This window comes from Gavia stellata, chromosome 25 (genome assembly GCF_030936135.1).
Source record: "Gavia stellata isolate bGavSte3 chromosome 25, bGavSte3.hap2, whole genome shotgun sequence".
Taxonomy (NCBI): Eukaryota; Metazoa; Chordata; class Aves; order Gaviiformes; family Gaviidae; genus Gavia; species Gavia stellata.
This window is the reverse complement of record NC_082618.1, coordinates 3928358-3952411: the sequence shown is the minus strand read 5'-3', so window position 1 is coordinate 3952411 and position 24054 is coordinate 3928358. Positions and strand designations below refer to the sequence as shown.

The following is a 24054-nucleotide window of genomic DNA, read 5'->3' as shown; positions in this document are numbered from 1 at the left end:
TCAGAGATTTTGGGTTTCTGGATCGTGCCCACTGCAGCTGTATTGTTTGTTCTCCGGCAAGTGGGCATTTTCTCTACTGGACTCCGTCCAGCTGGCTGCCACAGGCTGAATACATGCCATTGGTATTCTGTTGTAAAAATGCCATGAGCTGAAGTTTATTTAGCAAAGTCATTTCTCTTGGTCTATGTTACACAGTGAGGGAAAAGAAGATGTGAACTTTCATAGTTAGGATGTTATCAAAGACTTCTGATTAGACTGCAAAGCAGCAGCAGGGCTTCCTTATTGGTTTTCCACCCCCAAGTTTTGGGTAAATGTTTTGAAGTTTTTTGCCACCTACCAACTAGCAGAACAAAGAAAGGAATCCCACACTTCAACATGACTCTGTGCTGAAGAACTGGCACTGACTGTGCGTGCAACCCCCCCACTTCTTGTTACTCATGATAGAGAGAAGACACCGAGTATGATGCTAGATTGGGTCTTGCCAAATCACGGTTAGACAACTGAGGATGCTATCACTGCAAGGAGTCTCGAAAGCCAAAAATTGGCGATACAGAGCAGACCATTTGGCAGACAGTATGTCATTCTTGGAGCCCAAGTCTGTAATTATGTCCTGTGTCCTCTTGAGAGGAGATGCCAAAGTTCCAGTCTTAGCAGATGGCTTGTAACTGAGGGGAAGAAAACAACAGGGAATAGTGACTGTAAGTTAACAGCAAAAACATATATGTGGGCCCTGATAAAGTTCTAGAGTTAAGAGATGCAGACATGGGTGAGGGGATTATATGAAACCTAGATGAGAAAGCCCAGCTGGCTTGGTGGGAAGAATTCTACCTTGGATGGGAGGAAACACTGCTTTTTCTAAAATGTGCACTTAAACAATATGTTGGGTTAAAAATGAAAAAGGTAGGCGATTCAATATTAACACGATTTGTTGGTATAAAAGGTCAACATGATGCCTTAGAAGGGAAGGTGTGGGGCAAGCTGCATTGGGAGTTTTTATTTGTTGGAGGCTTTACATTTTCAAAGCTCGTTTTAGCTTAGAATGTCATGTCATCCATAAGAGAAAGCAATCGGGAGGCGCATGCCTGGCTTTTCATCCTCTGCTGCTGATTTATCATATCAATTTGTCGAGTGATTTATTGTCTGGTCCTTTTGGAGGATAATTGTATCCATTCCCAAAAATGAAAAGTGGTTTAGAATTTCTGAATTTCTATTTTAGAATAGCCTCCATTCTGGCTATTGCACACAGAGGGGATGATTCAATGCCAAATTTTGGTTCATAATGAAGAGTAAGGGAAATGTTGGGAATTAAGGTGTCTGGATACAAGAGGGAATAAATTACCGACTGATGTCCCTGCCTTCTGGGTGCAGTGCATGTTCTGCTGATTTCCTGTGAGTGTGTTCTTTACACATTCAAGCCTTGTTGCTGTTGTTTAATAAGTCTTTCAGACTAATAGCCACTGTTATTTGCCTTCAGTCTAAGGACCTTTTTAACCATCAGTTCTCACGAGACTTGTTCATAACAATCCTGTTTTCCCTTGTGTGTGTGATACACTGTGAATAAAGTTCTCTTTTGAGAGGACAGGAACGCTTCCTTAGCTATACCCCAAACACTGAAATTTTCTCCTCCCCCTTTCTAGGGCAGGGACTGAAACAGAGCAGTCTGGCTAAAAACCTTCAATTCTTTGTGTAGATACAGTCTTCCAGTGTTTATTTGTTCCTCTCTACTTGAGAATGCTCCATCCTGAAAGACAGTCCTTTGTGCTTTTGTGTGCGGTGGTTTCACCTCCAGCATCAGGCTGGCCGCTCCTCCTTTCCTTCACTCTAGCAGGAGCCGGGCTGAGCTGTAAGACTGATATTAAGGCAATGAGACCACCAACGCTCCAGAGTCTCCCTGCTAAAGCACACTCTGCGACCTGTTCTTTTGAGTCCCCACGAGCATCACCTTTCTGTCACCTTCTGTTGTGCTTGGCCTGTGCTGGGGCATCTCTTCACACACGTTTACCTCCCAGGTCGCTGCAGTTGGCTGCAGGGCTGTGAGTTGGTGAATTCTCCTGTGTGTGACATTTCCTCACTTGATTTTCAAGCATCTTTAGATTTAAGCCTTGAGTGTTGGATTTTGCTTGTAGTTTGTGTCTGATGCCACCTTTTTCATTAGCAGTAATGCAGCAGTTTAGAAGTTGCTGCACAAGCTTTGACTATTTCTGGAACTGATTTGCGTGTGTGCGCAGCAGTAGAATTTTGTGCTGCAAATTCCCTGCAGTCTTTTGGTATAAACTAGTATTTCTGCCTCAACAAAAGGTCACAGATAAAAACAGAGCTGGACATTTAAATACCCAATGCCTTGAGACTCATCCCTACTGCTGCTACAGCTCTGTTGGATTTATGGAGAGTAAAGTTGTTTGCTGGACAGTAAATACTAAAATGTGATTGTTTTAGCTACAGACAGTCATTAAATATTACTGAGTTTTAGCAAAAGCTTTTCATAATGAACTAAATACTGCCATTGCATGTCACTGCTCCTTCGAGGAAGCGCAAACCTGTGTTCACTTTCATATAATTATGCTTTTTGGCTGTCGGCAGATGCAGGTTGCCTTAGCTCATAAACTCGGTGGCGCGTGGTTCTTTGGTGTAAGCGCAGCCCCTATGCAACAGACCTTGTCTGAGCCTGGGGGCAGAGTCACATCTTGCACACAATTACACTTCAAAGTGCAGCAAGCTTAGGAGGTTAGAAGAGGGAACGAGGACTCTTACCTGACGCAGGGATAAAACCATGTTAGAGTTCTGTTTCTGAAAATCAGATGGGGTCTCTGGTTTTTTGTTCTGTGAAAACCATTTCCCCCTTCCCACTCAATACACAGAAATGGAATTTAATACCTCCTTTTGCTGAAAGGTAGGTAAGGTGTAGGAGTAAGCAGGGCTTGATAGAAATTGGAGAAGATTGATGTCTCCACCGTCTACCAAGCAATGTCGGCGTGGCCCTGCCGGCACCCCAGGAGGCTGGGTCGGTACAGCGAGGTTAGACACCCAGGCATTCAGTCACTGAAGCAGACAGGGAGAAGATGAAGAGGGCTGTGGGAAGAATAATAGATCAGGCCAGGAGAGCGACAGGGAGAGGAGAACCCCTGCCAAGCTGCTCACAGCATAAGTTGCCCAGGCTCCAGAGTGGCATGTAGAAGGCTGAAGCGTGCAAAGGACATTCAGCCCTTACTGAACACACTGTTCCATTTTAAACCTCATGCACGTGTTCAGTGGGAGGTTGTTTAGGGATTCGTGTTCCCTTCACCATTATCGTGTCTCTTTTTCATCTAAGTGACTAATTTTTTTGCCTTTCTCTCCTAGATCTCAGACCTGATACGACAAAGAACAAAGGAGTCCCCAGTCTGGGAGTTCCTCAGCTTGGGGTATGCACTCATGCTCTGCCCGTTTGTCATTGTCCTAGGAGGGATGTTTTTCCTGGCCACAGCCCTCTTCTTCCTAAGTGACCGAGCCAAAGCTGAACAACAGTGAGTAACCTGGCAATTGCAAATGGGGAGGTACCGATGCCTGTTTTCTCTCTTGAACGTTATGCTTGTACTCTTTCCCTGGCCTTGGTCCTTCCAGGTAAAGGATGTCAGGTTGTGTGTTAAGAACCTCAGCTCAGCAGAGTGCATGAGGCTGCGCGAAGCACAGGGGCTTGGGTCATGCTGGCTGGGCATCCTTTACACGCTTCTGCTCTGGTGGATCTCAGTTGTTGGCCTTACGGCCTGGAGGGGAGCACAGTATTTGAGATCACAGGCCCCTTTTCCCCTTGCGCGAGCATGCCACAGCCCAGGTCATCTGTGGTGAGGGGCTGCTGTGTGCTGGAACCACTGGACTGCTAGGTGAAGAGCAAGAGATGCTTTACAGAGCTTGGTGGTCAACTTTGAGTCCACAGTCCCATCCCTGTGCCCTGCTCACTACCTTCAATACACAAAAACATCAGGCAAGAAGGAAGAAAGCTGTGTATGCGGGGACATAGGTGCTCAAGGGTCGCTGTACTAAAGATAGTCTTTCCCAGTCCCTTATTGCAGCTTGTAAAAAAAAGCTACTGTTTTTCAGTAAAGAAACCGATTCGGACCACCTCACGGTTGGCAACTACAGTAATTCAGAAGACGCTTCCACATGACATACAAACCTCTGGGGTTAGTCTCTTTCTCATCATAATTGTCGAAAAATAAGAGTATCTGTATAATGTCATGCTGAATACATGGGTAGGTGACTAGTCTGGTGTTGACTGTAAGTCGCCTTTGCCTTTCTCCCGCTGGGAGAATGGGAGACATGCGGACATACAATGCAGACGCTAACAGCCTGTCATCATTCTGCGGACAAAGAAAGCAGAGTACACCTTGCTGTACCTCAAGGAGAAGGGCCCTGGCGTATCACTGTCACTAGACATAGTACAAATAGAAGGAAAATAAGGTGTTTGGAGGTTGACATAAATGCGTGAACAGTTTGGGTGATACTTTCTGGCTCACGCTATCGTATCAGATGGATGCAAGAGATTTGGAAGCAGTGCCACAGATGGTGCTGTGGCCCTGTAAGAGCAGTTCCACCTTCCTTTTACTAACACGCACAAATAACAGAGAAAGGAAAGGTTTTAGATATATACATTTGCCCTATAATGAGATGTTTAAACATGGTGGAAAAAACAAGACCTCATCATGTATCTTGCAAGGAGGTTAAGTCCTGCACAGTAGAACTTCAGTGTGGCTTTGGAGATGTGACATGACTGATGTGTGCCTGGTTTGGTATCTGCATATAAGGGCTTGAAATGGGAAGAAGTTAAATTGGAGATTAGACGTTAGGAAGAATTTCCTAAGAGAAAAAAGAGGTAAATGCTACAGCAGATTATTTGGAGAAGACGTGAAAGCTGTCCTGTGTTTCTGAAGGCCTCCCTGGCTCAGTCTTGAGGCAGGAAGATGGGAATTGTTCTCTGGCTGCCTTCTAGTCCTATTTCTGTAATTGTGCACATAAGCTGTACATGCAAGTCTAAGTAGTGATCACCTGGGGTCATGGCAGGTGATGAACGTAAGTTTCTAGGTGCTCAGGTGGCTTTTTTTGCTGCAAGGAGCCCAAAGTTCTGTTTGGTGACAGGGTAGTGATACAGCGCAGCAGATGAAATCCCCCGTGTGCAGCCATAGCGTTAGCCTTCGCTCAGGGCCCCCACCCGTTTCTAGGAAAACTCATGTTTGTCTTCACTGGATGCAGAGGGGAGAGCGCTCATTCCACTTATTTATAATTACGGTGGAGGTATGTGTCCCTTTGCACCACGTGTGTTGCCAGCATGGCAGGACAGTATCTCAGGTGGTGAAGGAGGATTTCACTATTCAGGTTCTGATGAATTCTGGGTCACTTCCATCTTTATCAGCATGTCTAACCCCACCTGGACCTTTATAGTGGACAATGCCCTGTGGTATCCAGCTGGTACCACAGCTCCAGCGGAGTTCTCAAGGAAGAGGGCTTTCTCAGGAGGCACTGCGGGTCACGGGCTGGTCACTCGCCGGTCGACTCTGCTTGGGTGCCAGTGCTGGTGTGTTTTACAGGATTGTTATACAGTGCACCAAATCACCAGCTTTGCAGCAGTGTTACTGTAGGAGGGAGATCAAATCCCACAGCTCTGCTTTCTCCTGCATAGAAGTGTTTACTTGTCTGTTGCTGTCTAGCCTGAGCAGATTTGGTTGTACTCTGTTCACGTACAAAGCATACCAGCTTCCCAACCAGTCACTGGTCCACTTTTTGAAGAAACGTATTCAGGCTTCAGAACTGGTTGTGTTGCTCTCTCTCTTTCAGCATCCTTCCCCTTCCTGGTCTGTTTGATTTACATTTGTTTATGAATTTTATATTATTCAGCCACAGATCCTTCGTGTTGCAAACTGGCTCAGATACAGAGGGAGAACTGTTGTCATAAATAACGGTTAACAAAATAATTTCTCTCAAATGACTCCTACTGCACTGTTTCTGGGATACACCCACTCCCACGTTAAAAATACCCTGGCTTCCTACAGTCAGATTCCTGAAGAGTGCAGCTTATTCAGGTTTGACACATTACGGAACAGTAAGACAGTATCTTTAATAAGGTTGGCAACTGCGGAGTAAGGCTTCCCCCCCTGCCACGTGCAGAGGTGTCTGTGCTGTTGACCAGGTCCCGTCTGCCATTGCTGACAGGTTCAGTGGTCTCCTCGGAAGAATTTATGGGGGGGGATTTGTTTGTTATTAGCTGCATACATGCCCCTCAGAGAAAAGACAACAGAGCATTTTGCTATTAGCAGCTTAAAACTCCGTGCTGACTCCAAACCCGACGTCCAGCTCCCACCCATCCGACAGGCCATCTGCACTTGGCATTGCGCACCTTTGGCAAGGATAGCTTTCTGCTTGGCCGGTTCTCCCTCGTATCCTACCTATTACTTGCTGGGTACGGGAGAATTTCTTCTTCAAGATGCCTTGTTTTCCCTCTGCAGCCAGTCATGCTGCTCAGACAACAGGACTTGGAAATGCGCTTTGCCAAAAGAAATCAATTAACCTGCAGGAATCACAAACGCTGGTGTCACACGCCAGAGATTAAACCCATTCATCACCAGCAGGGTCAGGGCACACAGGCCAGATGTCACAGACCTCTTTAATGAACTAATATGAAAGCAAAGAAGTGTAGCGCCACTCTGCAGCTCTGCCTATGGAAATCAAGCTTTCCCTGCTTTAATTTCCATGCCTCCGTGGAAAGTAGTTCAGGGTTTTATTGCTAGGATTTTTTCGTTTGTTTGTTCCTTTGTGTAACGGTCTCTGGGCGTTTGCTTAGAGACAATTTCTTCTTCCAGGCAGGACAGAGTATCAGGATAGCAACTCTCTTTCCTGTAAAGCTTCCTCCAGTTTCCACCACACTTCCTTTCAAAAACAGAATTTCCAGGCTTTCAGTGCCTCGTGACTTTTTTTTACGCTACTTTTACCATTGCCACGATTCCTGGCATATTTTGTAGATTACTTGTTTAGCACAGGAATTCCAGTCAATAAGGCTGCCCCTCTCACAAAAACACTCATGAGAAAAATGTCTTTATACAGCAATTCTTTTTTTTAAAAATCACAATTCTTTTATAACTATTTTCATACCGCTTCAGAAGTCTGACAGCTTAAAGAGGCTTTTAGTAAATTTAGGACTAGCAGAGAACATGATACAGTACATCGCTCTGTAATATAATCCAATCATTTTTGGTGCAATTTTTACAACACAAATTTAATCCCACCCTTCCAAAGTGATAAGAGAGAAAATGGTTAAGAATGGTTTCTGTAAGAGCTCTTACGCACTAGTAATAATAAATACTTCAGTTCTTTTTTAAACCACTCAACCACAATTCCTGCTGTGAGTTCACTTGACTATATTGTTGTTCCTTTCCTGTTGTTCCTGTAGTACTGCAGCGGAGGGTTAAAGCACTCATATTTTATTTCCAAACATGACTGCATTCTGTACTGTATTTCTCTTACCTGCTTGATAACAGTTTCTGAGACCCCAGCTATACTTTGAGATCCTCTGGAAGACAGTAGGTACAAGTACAGTATCTTGCCATGGCAGAGTCCTACAGAAATGGATCAGAAATCTGATGACCTTACTTTTATTCCCTAGCTCCATCACTGATACCTGTGCAGCCTTGGCAGATACCAGGCAGAAGGCAACTTTCAGAGGTCAGGAGTACAGTACTTCACTCGTCGGATGTAAAAACTCAGCACTGCTGAGAATTGCATCTGTGGTCTGTCTATGTCCTCCTCCTCGCTCGTAATGCAGATAACTTGAAAAAAACAAAGCTTCACCCTAGAGAGCTGCAGAAGGAATGCCTACATTGGTACTTATTGGAAGCAATGGCTTCACCAGTAGTTGGGAAGAACGTGCTGGTTTTATTATGAAAAGAAAAAAAAAAAAAGCCCTTTCCCCAAGCTGTGACAGCTTTTGGGTGCCAGGGCATATAAATCACTGTAATGTAATTAGTGTGTAACACGATTATTTTCTGGGCAGTCAGCGGGAGTGTTAAGCATCTGGAGCTTTGCTGAGCAACGATCCTCTGTCTCTGCACGGGCACAGACCTCCAGGACCACTGATGCTCTGCAGCAGGCGCAGGGTGATTCTGCAGTTCTGTCTCCAACAATGGCCACTCCCAGTTGTTCCTGAAGGAAAACCCAAACTCACCTAGATTTTTCCTGAGAAACACTGCCCTGTGCAGGTGTAGAATACTCTATCCCTCAAAGGATATTTTTTAATCATTTTTTAATTTAATCCCTGATTTTATACCTGGAAGAATTAGATTTTCTGGTTTTTTCCCCATATCCTTGCAGAGGTACAGAAAGATGCTCTGGATGAATATCCAAGTTTTATAGTTATTCAGTCCCTCTCTGCATCGTGCGTGATATTTGCTGGATATTTTCGCCAAAGATACAGCAATGCAGATCAGGCAGCAGGATGCAACTGCAGTGTGTATCCCTGGTGCAGACACGAACAGGAATAAATAGCTGCACTGATGCAGCTGGTCAGAACAAAAGAATTTAAGTATTTAACTAGCTACCACTCAGCACTTCAGAGAGACCTGCAAGCATAAATGGTTCACCCACTTGTTTACATGACAAGAATCAGGTTATTTAAACAGCTCTAGTAGGTTTTTCTTCTCTCCTAAAATTAAAATTAAACATTTAATAAGAAAAAAAAAAATTACTCTTAACACCTTTGATCAGGTGTGGAAACCCCTGCTAAGTAGCAGTGCTGATTAACGTTTCATTTTAAAAGTGGTAGGTACAAACAGCAGAAAGAAAATACTCATTACAGACTAGATAGTGCAAGCCACAAAAAGAACAATCCCTAGTCCATACGCCTTTTCTGCTGTCTTAAACACGCACATCTGCAAATTACATTACAGGAAAAATGAGAATAATCCATTTTCAGACTCTGTCTTCTGCCTCACATTCAGGCTTATTTTTAGCCTTTTCTAGAACTAGATATAAAATGATCTCCCAGTTCTCCTATTACAGCAATTTCAAAGTGTCTGACCTTATTTTTGCTTTGCAGATTCTATTATGTGGGGCAGGGGAAGGACTTGCAGAGGTGTCAACCCTCTTTTTCTCTGATTTTTCTGTGGCAGCAGTTAGAGACAGAAAGGACCCATCAGATGACCTCATGGTGTTGCCAGCAAAGGACAGAGTCCCCTCTATTAATAGTGTCACAGGTATTAAACTGGCATGCTGGACTCATACACAGCATGTTCCATTCTGGTACTCTGCATTACTAAAAAGAGTATTTCTTCTATGAAATATTTTAAGATGTATTGCGAGGGGTTTTTTAAAGAGGCTGGACACTTACTGTAGAGAGACGTCTTAGGGCTACGTTGAAGCAGAATTTGAATTTCAGGGTTTCGGCCCCAGCAAGTGGATTTAATCAAACAGCTCCCATAAAGGCATATTTGAGGAACAGTTGACTCACTGCTGATATCCATGTGTTTAGGGGGAATAATATGATTGCTTTGCTTGTTTTTTACTTTACAAAAGAAGAACAATAATTAAACATTTCCTACAGTGATATAAACTCACAATGGTTTTTTAGCCCACATAAGATGTCCTCAACCTTTGAAGGCATGTGAATTTACAGCAAAAAAAGTCCAGATTAGGGTGCAGAGGATCTGTGATGATGGAAGAAGAGAGGCAAGGAGTGTGTTCCGGATATCTGAGAGTGGCATGATAAAGACGCATAGACTGCAGATGGAATAAGATTAGACTATTAGATGGTTTATATGGAATCAAAAGGTTGAGAATATGAAGGGAAGAGGTGGTGAAAATGTAAGTAGTTTTACTACTGCTGGAAAAAGCCTGCTTGTGGAGCTGTTTTTTTTTTTTTCCTCTCCCCTGTTTACTAGCCATGTTTGCAACTCCATAAATGGAGCTAGCAAATATAAGAATGTAACGGCTTGGGACTGGCTGAATTTTAAATGCTGGTTTGCTTCTTTAGTTGGGAGCTGCTGGTTTCATGCAGATGGAAAATATGGTCTCATATAGAAAAAATACTGATTGTTCTGTTGCTTTAGTCGACCTGTGGATTTCCTGCAGGTTAGGTAGGAAGATGTCAAAGGTCATTTTGGTTGTTCACAGACATTTTGAACTCAATTGTGGTCCTTACACAAAATGCTCCTGGCACTTGAAATATGCTGTTCAAGTTAATTGTTGGCAGCAGGAGCTTTGCTTAAGTACAGGCAGAAGGATTGAGACAGCTGGTGTTGGCATAGCTCTTGCTAACTGCAAGCTGCGGAAGAGGCTGCAGGCAGAACTTCACGGTTCTCCAAGCCCATCAATTCCCCACGTACACTGCCCTTTTGAGGTTAATCTCCTGTGCCACAGAGAAAGGGAAACAGTACTTCTAGACTATTCCTAGCTACTTTAGTGCTACTCTACAGCAAGAATGGAATTTCTCCATGTGCCTGAAGTTACAGGAAGGCAAACCTTACTTATCCAAGAAGAGCACCAGATCAAGAACTACTTGGAGTCCTGCTGCTGTCTTGGCTACTGACTCTCTGCTGTGACCTTCAAGAAGTCAGATGCTGTCCCTAAAATATTCATTAGCAGTAAAACAGAATTAAAAGCACTTGCCCACAAGGTACAAGGGGTACTTAAACCATATGCTTACAATGGATTCAATATGTCGATTTGCATTGTCATTGCATAGGACAGTTCTTGGCATGCAGGGACTTTATCACGCAGGAAGGTATTTTAAACTCATGCTAAGACAGTTTCTTTGCTAAGGCTGCCCTGGCACAGATACGAAATCTGATCAGAACCCACGCAGGTGACTGGAGCAGTGAACAGAAGGCAGCCTTCCAAGCCAGAAAACGTTTCTAACACAAGGAAATAGATCAAATCATGAAAAATTCAGCCCTGCTAGTCTGTTTCCTGAAGCCTGTCACGGTCACAGAGCATATTATGTAAGTATTGACTTTTATCAACAGTAGATGACCTCTTTGTGTGGAGAAATCTGCAAGGCAGATTTTCAGCAAGCTGTGATTGTAGGTGTGTTAGAGTAATTTACTTGTGGTTGGGTCCTTGGCCTGAATGGCATCTTTCAGAGAAACAGGGACAAAACCGTTGGAGTATTACTTCCAGTGCTTCAGTAAGGAGTGTCTTAAGTGCTCTGGCTTGGTCCTTCCTAAAGTTGCTGCCAGACCACTGCCACATGCCAGACGGGGCTTGCCCAGACTGTTACAGTGGAGCAAAACAGAAGGACGGTTCCCCATTCCTGGTAGCTTAGAGGTTGGTGGAAAGAGCTGTATCATGAGGCAGTTATTTTGGAGGGTAAGAAGTTTTGTTTCTAAGTAAGTGGCATCAGGAATTTCTACAGGATTTTCTGTTTAAAGATTTAGTTAGATCATACCTGCTTTTTATATCCTGTTTTATCCCCCTTCCCATTCCATCATGCTAAGAAAAAAGCAAGACCCTCCAATTCCTCTTTCCTCCATTATTTCAGTGGACATGAGAGTATGATGTTACAACTTCCATGGTGTTAAAAATCCCACCACCTAAATTCTGAGCCTGTCGGTATCTGGCAGAGTTATACATACAGGGACAGACTCAGGCACAAAGTTCTGAGGGCTTCAGAGACCCACATCTTCACTAACTTCAGGAGTCCACATGAGCGTACCACCACAGAGCAGGAAGGCAGACTTGTCTCTGGAGTTCGTTTCCATCCAAGTCCTTGATACCTAATGAGTGCTGTTAACCGCTCGTCTTCAGATCTGTTCTGTTACAGCTGCCTGGAAAAATAGAAGGAAAGGTTATTGATTTTTTTCTTTATGCCAGTTTTCTCCTCTGTCGAGATGTGTGAAAGAGGAAAAATAGAAGCTGACCTATGTTTCTTCCTCTGGAGGCAAATATGCTCAGCACCTAGATTAAATGAACAGATGGAAAACACTAACAGAGGCTGCACAGCTTTAAGGGGCTGTCCTGAATAGAGAGAAAAAAATGTATTTGCTGCACATGATTATCATATTCCGTTCGCTAAACCCACTGACGTGCAAGAAGAAAAGGGGATTTAAGCCAATTCATTTCTTTAGTGCAGCTGGCGGAGCACCTGCCACCACCAGCACGAAGCTCCCGTCGGACTGACTCCACGAGAGCTGCTGCTCCGTACAGACTGATCCACCATTTCTGTCTCCAGAGGGAAGGGCAACTCTGTGCCAGTGGCCACCAGGACGGCTGCGCTCAACCAGGTCCTGTTCGAGCCTCGGTTTGGAGCGCTGCGGATTTACACGAGCCCCAGGCTTCCTCTCTGGCTAGAAATGAGTGAGCACAAGCAGGCAGCAGAGCTAAATTAAGCCACGGTTTCCTACTCCAATGCAAGCTACTCCTGTGCCTGATTCTTTGTTAAATTTTGTTAGTGTTCTGCTTAGTGTCCTTTTCCTTTAGTGAACTGACCTCAGCTTCGTCAAACAGACCCCGTTCCTGGGAGGCTGGATGAACCTGTCATGATGCATCAGGATGCTCAGTGCGTAGACTATTTTTAGCTGTGCCAGTCCTGTCCCTGCACCACTCACTGGGATCTTTCTAGGTTGATGGAGTGTTATTGCTCACCTTCCATGCATCTTCACTTTCAGTCATTGTTCTCAGCTGCAGTAGGAGCTTTTTAAATCAAAGCACTGAGTTTCTGCAGTAATGCATGTTGTTAATTGTGGGTGTCTTGTCCCAAAGTTACTGACTTAACTATCAAAATAGCTTGAGTTCAGTTAAAACACAACATGCTGTCTGGAAACAATCCTTGATTTGGCTGTTCTCACACCCTGCTCAGGAGGTAGTAGGTTGTACTATGGTTTAATGTTCTGCAGCCATTTTTTAGGGAGGAGATGGAGGCACGAGTGCACCTAGCAGTTTGCTCAGCATCCCGGGAGAACTCTGCCGTAGAGCGGGGAACCAAAGCCAGCTCCTTCCAACTGCAGGTGAAAATGGGAACTAGACTTAGTTACTGGAGGACAGCAATAGCTAACATTTACATTCTGCACTGCTCGATTAAAAACTCTGCATAATGTATAAAAGGTACACACTTGAACTGGAGTCTCCAGCCTGCTTGTTTTGCTCTTCATAAAGTGTCTGGCAGAAAGGTGGTGCCTTGTTGGGACCAGTATGTTACACTCACAAGTGGGGTAGAGAACCAAGCTGAAAGAGGACTCTGCAGTAGATAAGACAGCTGGGTTTGGCTTTGCAGTGAGCCAAATAATAAGAGAAAGCAGAATAGCCATAGACTTCTTTGATTTGTTTCAGGGGCAGAAATCTTAGCATGGACTCAGTGCCCACGTGTGCAGCCCCGTTTGCATCGTGCATTACTAGGTGGAATTTGGTGCATTTAATGACATTTGATTCAAAGTCCTCAAGGGAAATGTGACAAAATCCCAGTGAAACGCAGCTATACATCCCCACGTGGTGAAATAGGGGTGAGACCGAGCAATAGGGTCTGTGTAGAGTATGAATGAGGTGTGTAACGCATGGGGTGGGTGGTTGTGGTTTTAAGGAGGTGTTTCCTGGTCCTGAGCTACCTGTTTGTATTTTTGGCAGGCCAACTGCAATAAGCTTTATATCCTCGCGAAGCTGACTCTGTTTATGAGGGTGTTGACAGTATGCAGTCAGTGATGGAAAATATGAGGGGGATGGTCTGTAAACTTGTGTCCATTTCCCTCCTGTTTACTAAAATGTTCATGTGTTTTGGCAACTGGCTTCAGTAAGGATTTACGTAAGGCAATTGATCCCTGAAGTAACAAGGTGGTGGATGAAATGAGCCCAGTATGTGAAATACAGACTTTACTGACATTTCTCCCTTTCTGAACCACAGCTGGTAAATGAGGAGGCAGTTATTGTGCAGAGAGAGAACTTGGCCTGTGCTTAAGCCCACTTTCTGCTCCTCTGCCTTAGTGATCTCTTTCCTCCTTCCAGCTGCAACTACACTTGTCCTCTTGGAAGTCTCAGGGAGACTACAGTGACAGCATTACTTCTAGCCTAGAATTTTAACTTCCCTGATGGACCTGAGGTTGTGTGCATCTGGAGATCAAGAAACCCAGTGTGGAAGGCTGCCCCAGCTCTCCTACTCTGTAACTATTTTGTCAGTTATCTGCAGGAATACAGCGACAGCGGTAGCATGAGCCAACCTCACGTACAAGTAACTTCCTGCATTCGTTTATCAGGCGATAAAATTCACTCTTACATCTGAAAGTCATACAGGTGTGGCGCTACAAATGATAATCCTTAGCCTCTTGTTTTTCTTGCGCAGGTTCAGACAGCAACATTAGATGTGAATGCTACTGATGAGTTTCAGTAGCAGGATTTGCAGAATGCTGCACCTGGCTGGGCTGCTAATCATCACTGATACACAGGTGGAGTGTGTCATCCACTCTGATGCTTTGATGCCAAAAAAACCCCGTTAGCTAGCTGCATTTGAAAAAGAGATTGGTTTTTCATAGATTTAAAGCCATAAAATCTCATTACCTTTCAAGGATGTCTGTCCATGTAAACATTTCATCACCTAAAATTTCTGGTTTCAGTGTGTTCACAAGGCTGTTTGGAGAGGTTTTAACCCCCCAGCAATGTCTGAGGAGGTTCAGACAGGGAGGAATCTGCTGAAGGGTGCCATTAGTGACTGTTATGTTGGTATCTCTTCCTAAAGCGCTGCTTCAGACAGGCACTTTACAGCCTATTGCACAGTATTTCAGAAACACAGAATTCTCTCCAGTGAAATGAAGGAAGGAGAAGGATCCTTAATCACAGGCAGGAGTTGCTGCTAAGTACAGTGATCTAGCTGCCTCTGTAGCCCCAATACTCTTGTCTGCTGACTGAGCTCCTGCTAGTCAAAAAATGAGTTCTTTGCAGACTAGAAGGACTCCACAGAAGCATTATGTTGTTGGGTGTAAAAGTTAAGTGATGTCAAGTACAGCAGGCTGCAAAAATTCGGACGTTATTTATTTCCTAATATGCTTCTCTGTTCTAAAAGCCAGAGCCTGACTTGTTCAGATAGCAAGAAAACAGGTCTTTTGGAAATCTGTGTGATACTAAAATACCTGTGTTGTTTTAAGTTATGTACGAAACTTCACATTAAACGGTATCGACAGCTTTCACAAAAGCTTTATATAAGCACAGCCTTTCTCTGGGAGTCTTGTGCATGACGGGCTGCACACACTAGCCTGCAAGTGTGTCCTTCTTCTCAATGTCCTGTTTCTTGCTTGACTTTGAGCTCATGAGCTCATGGAGTTCAAACACTCAGTAGCCTATAGCTTATGGGAAGTCAGTGGGACATACATCCCACCACTGCTTCTCCCAACTTCACCCTAAATTGTTGGAGCAGATGCAGCTGCAGGTGAGAAGGGAGATAGGGGTTTTATTCTTGCTGGCACAGGGTGGGGCAGAGCAGTCTTGGATTGGATGTGAGCAGCAAAAACTCTTTCAAAGTCTTCATAAGGCCCAGATTGTGCCGGGAACGGTACAGCAGTGCTGGCGGTGTTACAAACTGTAACCTCCAGCGCCTGTTGGCTGGGTGACCAGCTAGACTAAAGGGATAGAGCATTTGGAGAATCATCTCTGCACAATTCCTGTATAGCTGACCTGTAAAAGATCCTGGCCACTTATCTGCTATCTTAAATTTGTCTTCTTTTCTTATGCAGTTCTCTAACCGGCTGAGGTGCTGTGAACTTAGATCCGTTTTACATAGTATAAATATTTAACAGCTCTAGAGCATGTAGTTTAATATTAAACAGACAGTCATATAAATACTTCAGAATTATAGATGCTGTCACACTACATGGAAATGGTTTGATAGGATCTAGGAGAAATATTTAGGTTTGACAGGGGAGGAAATGATGGGGTTAGAAGGAGTCAGCCACATTTTTAACTGCTGGAGGAGCCTGTAAAAAAACCTGAAAAAGTTGTACAGCTTCTGTTCTTGAAAGGCAATTTGGGCAAGTTTCCTCCCCCTCAGGAAATAACAGAGTGGTTCCCACCCCGCTCTCTTGAAGGAATGAAAACATTCACAATCTTGAGAAAACACTGCAGAGAAAATAGAACAATTTAGGAACCAATGTTTAGTCAGCAGATATCCCAAATCGGAAGCGACAATCTATTCAGTGTGGGATTATTGTTATTAGAAAGGCAAGTGGGACTTAAACAGGGATTTAGATGCTCTTAAGCCTTGTTAGCTTAACTCCATGTACTACATTTTACCACCTAAGAGAATCTAAAATTTATTATTAGCTGTTTTGATTGTAAAAAAAAATAAATTCACAGCTGACTTGCTGCCACCTGTAAGCTGAGCCTCGTTGCAGTCAGGATGTGCAGAAGCCAGTGGACCACTGTCTACAACGCAGTGCTTCAGAAAGCACTGTCCGAAATTCGGGAGACTCTTTCAGTTCTCTCTTCTACCCACTAGCTTCCTACCTGATCCCTGAAAGTCACTTCTCTCCCCAGCAGCTTCTCAAGTCGTGTGGGGTCTAATTTCCTGTGAAATCTTCTAAATGTGTTTCAGGATTAGCCGCTCTAGGCCTCTGTTCCCATCTGTAAGAGAGAGATAAAGCAGAAGTTGAGAAAAATGTGTTAAAATGCAAAGAACGAGTAACTCTCATGACATGGCGACAACATAAGCACTTGTGCAGGAGGTACATTATATCCCATAGGAGGCTGAACTATAAGTAATATAAGGAGGAAAGTCTTGTGTGTGTTTATGGTTCATCTGTCAGCAATGCAGGTGGGTTCTCTGTGCTGAAGAGACCGTAATGGCAAAACTAACTTTTTCTGTATATATTCTGCACCTTGTAAAAATGTGGAGCAAATTACATGTTAAAGGACATGACTTTCAAACATTATGGCACATTCAAACATCTGGAGTTTTAGTATTCTGTTATAGCTTCATAACATATCATAGTTTACTTCCTACTTCTGAAGTTGACTGTAGCGTTACAAGGTAATGTTTTCTCTCTGTGATGTATTCTGATAGTTAAAGCACAGTCACAACGTTCAATATAATGTAATGTCCGATGCAGCAGGGTTACAAGAATGGTAATTCTACAAAGAAATTTGGGTCAGCTCCTGCATCAAAGATATTTCAGTTTATAGCCTTGAAAGGCAGAAAAGGCACAGAGGCTTCTATGCATCTTGGAGACAAGCTTTCTGTGAGGTTGGTGGGAAATTAAGAGCTGTAGGCTCAACTGGGCCAATTTCTGATGCAGAGATTTCTTGGAAGGTGTCCCCTAACCACTGGCTAATTTCTAGCCTGGAATACATGTCTGATCCAGCACCATCCCTTTTCAGCAAAAAAGAGTGTCCTGGGTCAGGTATGAGGTCTGGTGAAGAGCCACAGATGAGTTTTAATGAATCAGCATTTTCCAAAGGAAAATGATGTTTCACTGAGAAGTTCTTACCTGGTAGGACCTGAGGCAGGGATGGTTTCTGTGATCTTCCCTGTAAACCTGCCCAGGTTTTTCACCGATTCAGAAAGAAGCTGTGCTTTTGCATGCGATGGCAAAATCCTGCTGCAATCCTTTAAGGTATAAAATACTGCTGTTTCGGTTTAGTTGTTATTTTAAGTCAACACAGCCAAATGGTATGAGAAGACTCTTTGTGACTCTGATTTCTTCTCCTATTGACCAAGTACAGCTAGAGTGCATTTGGGTAAAAAGCACTCAAACCTGGCAAGGTCAAGCCAGGTCCTCAGGTGAGGTGGGGGTTTTCCAGTGTCGTTACTAAGAATCCAGGAGTTCCCACTGAGGTCAGCAAGCATCCAAGATTGAAAGCAAGTCCCAACAGTCTTAGAGTCCAAGGGTGACTTGTCTTTCTTACAGTCCACACAGGCCCTGCTGTGCTTGACGCTATCCAAGGAGCTGGCTCCCGTCCCTAAGTAACCACGCTCTGGGAAGGCATGACCAGTGTGGGGGAGAGAGGAGATGTGCTCTGCTGCAGCAGGAGAGCTGTTGCTGAGGAAGGCTGAATTGCACAGGGCACGTACTGCAATGAGGAGGAGCAGGTCTAAGGGATGGACTTTGCAAAACCATTGCTGCCTTTTCCCTGGGTACCCCACAGAGGGAACGGGAGCTGCTCCCCTCACTGCCCTTGGTAGCAGGAGGTGCAGGACAGCACACTGCCGAGAACAGCTTCTGCCTGGTGACCCTGCAGTCCCCGCTGGACTCCATCCATCACTTGGGAGCAGTTGTCTGGAACAGCAGCAGGTCTTCAGGAGCTGAAAACTGAAAGACAGCTACTTCTTTCTTAATTTAATTTTTATCAGTGGTGACTGTTTACATTTATGCTGTCAGGCTGAAGGACACCATTCAACAGCCACTGTATAAACAGTCTTGTTACTGGCTTAGGGAAACAATTGCTACATCTGAATGCCTTTGGGACCTTCCCAAATCCTTGTCAATTAGTGTCAGCAATGTTACTTGGCATGTTCCAGCAATTGTCAGAATTGCTATCAGACACCACTGTGAAAGGGTTTCAGCTTTATACCACTGGTCAGGACAGTTATTAATGTCCTATCTCTTTAGAAACTGCTAAGCAACAGGAACCTGGATTTAATAGGCTGGTATGTTTTTAGGAGCTTGTTTCTTGGCTAACTGCAGCTCTCACATGTCACTTTTGTTTTCCCTTCACCAGGGTGAATCAACTTGTGATGCCACCAGCCTCTGTGAAAGTCTGAGATGGTGAGTGACCCAAACCAGCAATTGGTTTCAGGCTACCCATCCGCTCCAAACCCCTGTCAACCCGTTTCTTACAAATTGCAAAAAAAAAATTCGGAGCAAATCAAGAACAGGGAAACCGGTGGGCAACTCAAGTGTCCTTTGTTGCATTGAGTTGCTTCCAGAAACCTGGTGCTCCCTGCTTTGAGCAGGCAAGGCCATGCAACCCCTATCGACTTGACCACTGGCACGTGTGATTGTCCGAGGCCAAAACTTAGGTTTTGCCTGAACGTGTCTTGCGTTCGTAAAACCTGCTGATGCATTGCTCTTGGTCCGACATCTGCTCGCTATCAAATGAGCGTTCCTAGCATATTCAAAATTTTCTGCAGAAAAATGCTTTCTGGCAGCACATGAACTTGCATGTTGTTGCTAGGACTGTCGCACTGCAACCCTTGATCCGGGGTGACAGAGCTGAGGCCTCGGCAGTGAGCCAGAGGGAGAGTCCCACTCCCACTGCCCTTTCTTCTCCCCTGTGTTCATGCTATTCTTATCACTCACCAACAGTCACAGCATTGCAGCTCAGAGCTGCAACGATTGATAAACACTTCCTAGCATTTTACTGTAGCCAAAATTAATTAAAGCAAGTTTTTGAAGAGGACATTTCTTTCCCATAAATTAAAAGCATTGAAAGTGTAATCATAAAATCAGAACTCAGTAACACACTTAGAATGGCCTTTTGGGGGAAAAGATTTAACACAATCTCTAGTACAGCAGATGTGTTATTTCCACAGAGGGGAGTATATTCTGGTATAGGCTAAGGATCTAAGAGGCTTGCCTGTACCTTGCAGTCACATTATTATTCATCAGTAGCTTTTAGACAAAGTGGTTTTAAAAAAAAAAGCAAAAGCCACAAAAAATCTGGGAGCAAATATTAGGTGGTGTTGCTGAGACTTGCTTACACAACACTGAACACTTGGGTCCTGTGCACACCTAGGTTTTTCACTGTACTTCCTTCTCTTTTGGTCCAGTTTTATACAGGTTGAGACAAACCACGCCATCATTATAGGGAATTTTTCTATAACCCAGCAGTCACTGATTTTTAAGGTCAGGGGCAATTTCCTGCATAACATGGAGCATAGAACCTCTCTCAGGAAATCCTGCAGCGAGAGAACTGGTTATCCTTGCCACTTAATCTAGGAAAGCTGCTGGCCGCTTAGATATGCCGCAGCATGCACAAGTGGTATCTCCCCAGTCAATAGATGTGCTGATGCTGCTCTTTAAAGCAAATGTATACCACCAGCATGCTGGGAGAAAGCCAGCGCCTGCTCTACCTTGTTAGCAGCAACACCGACAGCCGAGCTCTGCTGTTGGGGATGTGCATGCTGGACTGACCTCCCGAACTGGGCTCTCCAGCGGAGAGCAGTTTTGAAAAGTGACAATTTAGGGCAAGAGGCAGTGTCTGTTTTCTTTAGTGCACTGATGGGGTTAAAACCAGTCTAGCGAAAATTAACCCTGTTACCCACTGAGCTGTTTCAACCCATGTCATGAACAGCCATAACAAGACATGGTCGATGCTCTTAAATACTACAGACAGGAGTCTAAACCTGCTACTGGTTCACTTCCTTGGGCAGATTTTGCCTGGATTACAGTGTATTTGTGTTTCCATTTCCAAAAGCCTTCAGTACATCCCAAAGTGCTGTCTCCAGACTGGTCAAGCTGTGCTAGCCTCCAGCTTGCACAGAGGCAAGGCGGGGTCTCTTAGCTGGCCTCCACCACAAAACTGCAGTGCATGGAGTCACCAGTACCAGTCCGTTCCTGTGACCACCCCATTAACCACCTTCTCTCTTCTTTGTTTGTTTGCAGTTGCCAGGGACGGAAACAACATGTGGACTCCTGCCCCACCCCATCCCCCCGCCCCAAACTCACGCTCGAAGCCCTTCCGTACTGGAAGCCGGTGGATCCTTCAGCTCCACACCACCCTGGAAGGGTTATCCAGCACCAAATCAAACACACCACTCCAGCCTGCAGGGTCAGGCACCAAGAGATGAGCAGGGCAGCCTGGAACACAAGTACTTCCTGAGCATAAGGATGTTCACAGGTTCCTCTGAGCATCGAAAGCAGCTGTCCACTGGACCCACACCATGCTACCCAAGTGAGTGACTGTAGATTGTGTATATGGTTTTAGTTGTAGCCAACAAAGTCTGCATCATTGATAGGGCAACTTACGTCCTATTGAATGCTGCTGTTCTGTCAGCACTCCCACACCCAGAGACTGCACTAGTTGGGGACCTATTCTGTACATCACCTTTTCTTTAACACTGAAGGCTCAATTCAGATTATTATTTTTTATTTAAATGTGTCTTAAGATGCTTTATCTCTGCTGAAGACATTAGATGACAGATATATATATATATATATTTAGATACACAGTTTTTATTTAAACATTTAAATCTGGAGCTGCCTGTACAACCATACCAGACACGAATAACGTCCACAACTCTCCTCATCTCAGTGCCCTGGTATCAGGCCCTGCGAGGGCACCGTAGGACAACTTCCAGTGGATGACTGCCTGTCATCTGAGGCTGAGCAATGGGACAGAGGAGAGCATTTCACTGCACTGGCTATGCTGGTGGTTGTTACAGAAAGGCCCAGAAGAACTTTGGACAGAAATACCCAGGGGCTCTAGAGTTTGCTCAATATGCTAAATTCAGCCTTGCCCTAGGAAGTTCACAGGTTTTTAAAAATACCAAAATCCATCTGGCTGAATTGCTTTACCTAGGGCCTGGTAGTGCAATACTGCTGTGCCAGTGACATCATGCTTTGTTTACATGCATATCACGTTATGCTAATTCTCCCTCTGTCAGTATTTTCAAAGCTGGTGGCCGATACTCGACCGTAGCAGTTTCCTTTGGAATAACGCTTAGGTTTAATGCACACCCAACCCCATGCCCCGTCCCAGACTACTCTTAGTGTGGTTTCAGTTGGTTGCTTTTATCTTTATGAAGATACATTTGAGATCTTTAATATGGAAGGCCAGTGTCTGAACTGTGTTAGTCTCAAATGCAGAAGCGTGTGTCTGTAAAGCAGTCAGAGTGCCATTTCACTAGAGTCTTGTTTCTTGCACTCGGCCTCCCCAAGCCAAATTTATGCTATGTCAGCTTGGCGCTGCAACAGCGTGGGGAAGGCAGGCGAGCACAGGCCCTGGAGAAAGAGTCAGGCTTCCAGAGAAAGGGCATTGGTTCAGTGAACTCCCCACTCCCTTTTTTCTGTTTTAGATGTCTCCCACAGTTTAGATGCTCCCCTCCAGTTTAGCACACACCTTGAGCAGGTGAACGCACCTCATTCTTGTGCTCGTGTTTAACAAGTGGCCGTGGTTGGGCTGCAAGTAGGAATAAATCAGCAAAGGAAATGCCAAACTGACAGTGGATGCAAGTTAAGTCTGGAAGCTGGCTGTCCTGATTGTGGCGTAAGTTTGTTTAGAGACACAGGAAGGTAGTGTTAGTAAATCTGGGTTTTATCTCCCATTCACTTCCAGGATGTGCTAGGACCTACAGTGCAGCACTGTAGTAGAGATGGTCAGTAATTCCAGGTGCCAGTGAACTGGTTAACACTCACCACATAGCCAGTCTCTGCCCAGGCCAATGGCTTTGGAGGGTGACTCCGGTAACAATGTGAGCCTTTCCTCCTCATCAAACTCCACAGGACTCTTCTGCAAAGGCTGCTCTGTCACCTGAAATACCTTAACAATAGCTTTAAGACTTGGCTGAACAACTAGAGCCAGAAATTTTCCTCGAGTGCCTGGGCATCCTCTGGAGAACAGCAAGCGGGTGCTAGAAATAATAAAGCAAAGCAAATCCAAAACAATGCTTCATTTCCCACCTCGTGCCACTATTTACATTCGTAGGGGAAATACCACCTCTGTCGTCTAGGAGCCAAACGTTTGGCTTTAAAAGCACATGAATTTCTGATTCCCATTAAGAAACTCCTTGTTAAGCTGTTTAAAAAGAAACAAACAGTCATTTCATCTCAGAGACCAAAGATTAGCCCCATTTCCTAAATTGCTTTTCTGATAGGCTCTCTGTTGTAGCATTTACTGTCAACAAAATGAAGCATTCCTGCTAAAGTTCAGAGATTAGGAATTGTCCTTAAACTTCACTCTCAGGAGACAACAATGAAAAGGGAACTTAGTGTTTTGTAATTTCACTAGCTCTCTTTGTTAGTGACAAGCCCCAATCCTTGTTAGAGAAGCACAGCGCTGTTACAGGAGGCCAGCTTTATCTTCTGTGTGTATGAAGGAATTTGCTGTGGCTTTCTTTTTAACAAGGAAAGAGGGAAGGGAGCAAGTGAGGGAGTGAGAAGTGAGTCCTACCTGCAGCGGTTCCACACCAAGGGGTCCCTGAATCCCTGCTCCCACATGTTCCAGGCTAAGGGAGGGAAGGTAGAGCAGCAGCTATGATGGCTCAGAGGAGATGAACAGAAGGGAAAGCAAACTCGGCCTTTCTACCTCCTGCAGATGCTGCCGCTCCCTTACATGTTGATGGCCCATATTTGAATGGCCAGAAGCTGAAAGGCAGCATTTCTTGTTGAGCGTTTCTTGTTTTAGCTGTGAAGAATTGTTCAGTTAGTGCTGCTATAATGGTATTTGGTCTATTAGAGGGAAAGCGGCTCACTTAGATAAAGTCTGGACGTGAAACATATGTATTACCGAACAGAAACTGGACCTGTGTTGCCATTTAAGCTCCTTCCCTGGATTCCAACATACTGTTCCTTGTCCCAGGACATCAGCCCCTTTCTGCCAGTGTGTGACTTGGGGGGAGTCCCTGCCTGGCCTCAGTTTCTTTATGTGCAAGGCTGCGATACTCGCTGCTGAGATGCTATATAAACAAGCGATGTTGTGTTTCTATACTCTAGTAGAGGTCAGAAGCTCCCCATTATTAAAAAAAAAAGACTTACAGTATTGTACTATACTGGTGCTGAACTCTGGACTTAGCACGCAATACTGTGCCGGCTTCCCCTATGACTCCATTTTATGTAGGTATAGATGTAGCCAGGCTTGGAAGCTGTTCGGGCCATTTGGTTGTTGACCCTGTGGAGCAGTGTGGGAGCAGTGGAACAGTTTTTTGGTATATACATAGGAAGTGTCTCTGGAACGAGAACAGAGGTCTAGACTGAATGCATATTACTTATATCCAAGCTGAGTTAACAACCCCCATTAAGATTACTATTTCTGATTTTATAAAGAAAGGCTGTTAATAGGAAAAGAGTTAGTTTTTAATAAAGAATCCATGTATTTTAGTATCCATTACACCGAATGAAGCAAGATTCCAGCCTGTCACTTAAATAAGTAGTTGTTCAGGTCATCAAGGTTATATTTGTAATTCTA

At 44.5% G+C, this 24054-nt stretch overlaps 1 protein-coding gene across 1 annotated transcript in view; it reads left to right on the top strand.

Annotated features, from left to right (window-relative positions):
* Positions 1-20567, top strand: part of LOC104257761 (SPNS lysolipid transporter 2, sphingosine-1-phosphate) — a 138135-nt gene extending 117568 nt beyond the window's left edge. Inside the window, exons 11-13 of the mRNA XM_059829131.1 lie at positions 3340-3503; positions 18649-18695; positions 20535-20567. Coding sequence (XP_059685114.1) covers positions 3340-3503; positions 18649-18691 — 207 coding nt within the window. The 3' untranslated portion in view covers positions 18692-18695; positions 20535-20567. The remainder of the gene's footprint in view (positions 1-3339; positions 3504-18648; positions 18696-20534) is intronic.
* Positions 20568-24054: the final 3487 nt, after the last annotated feature.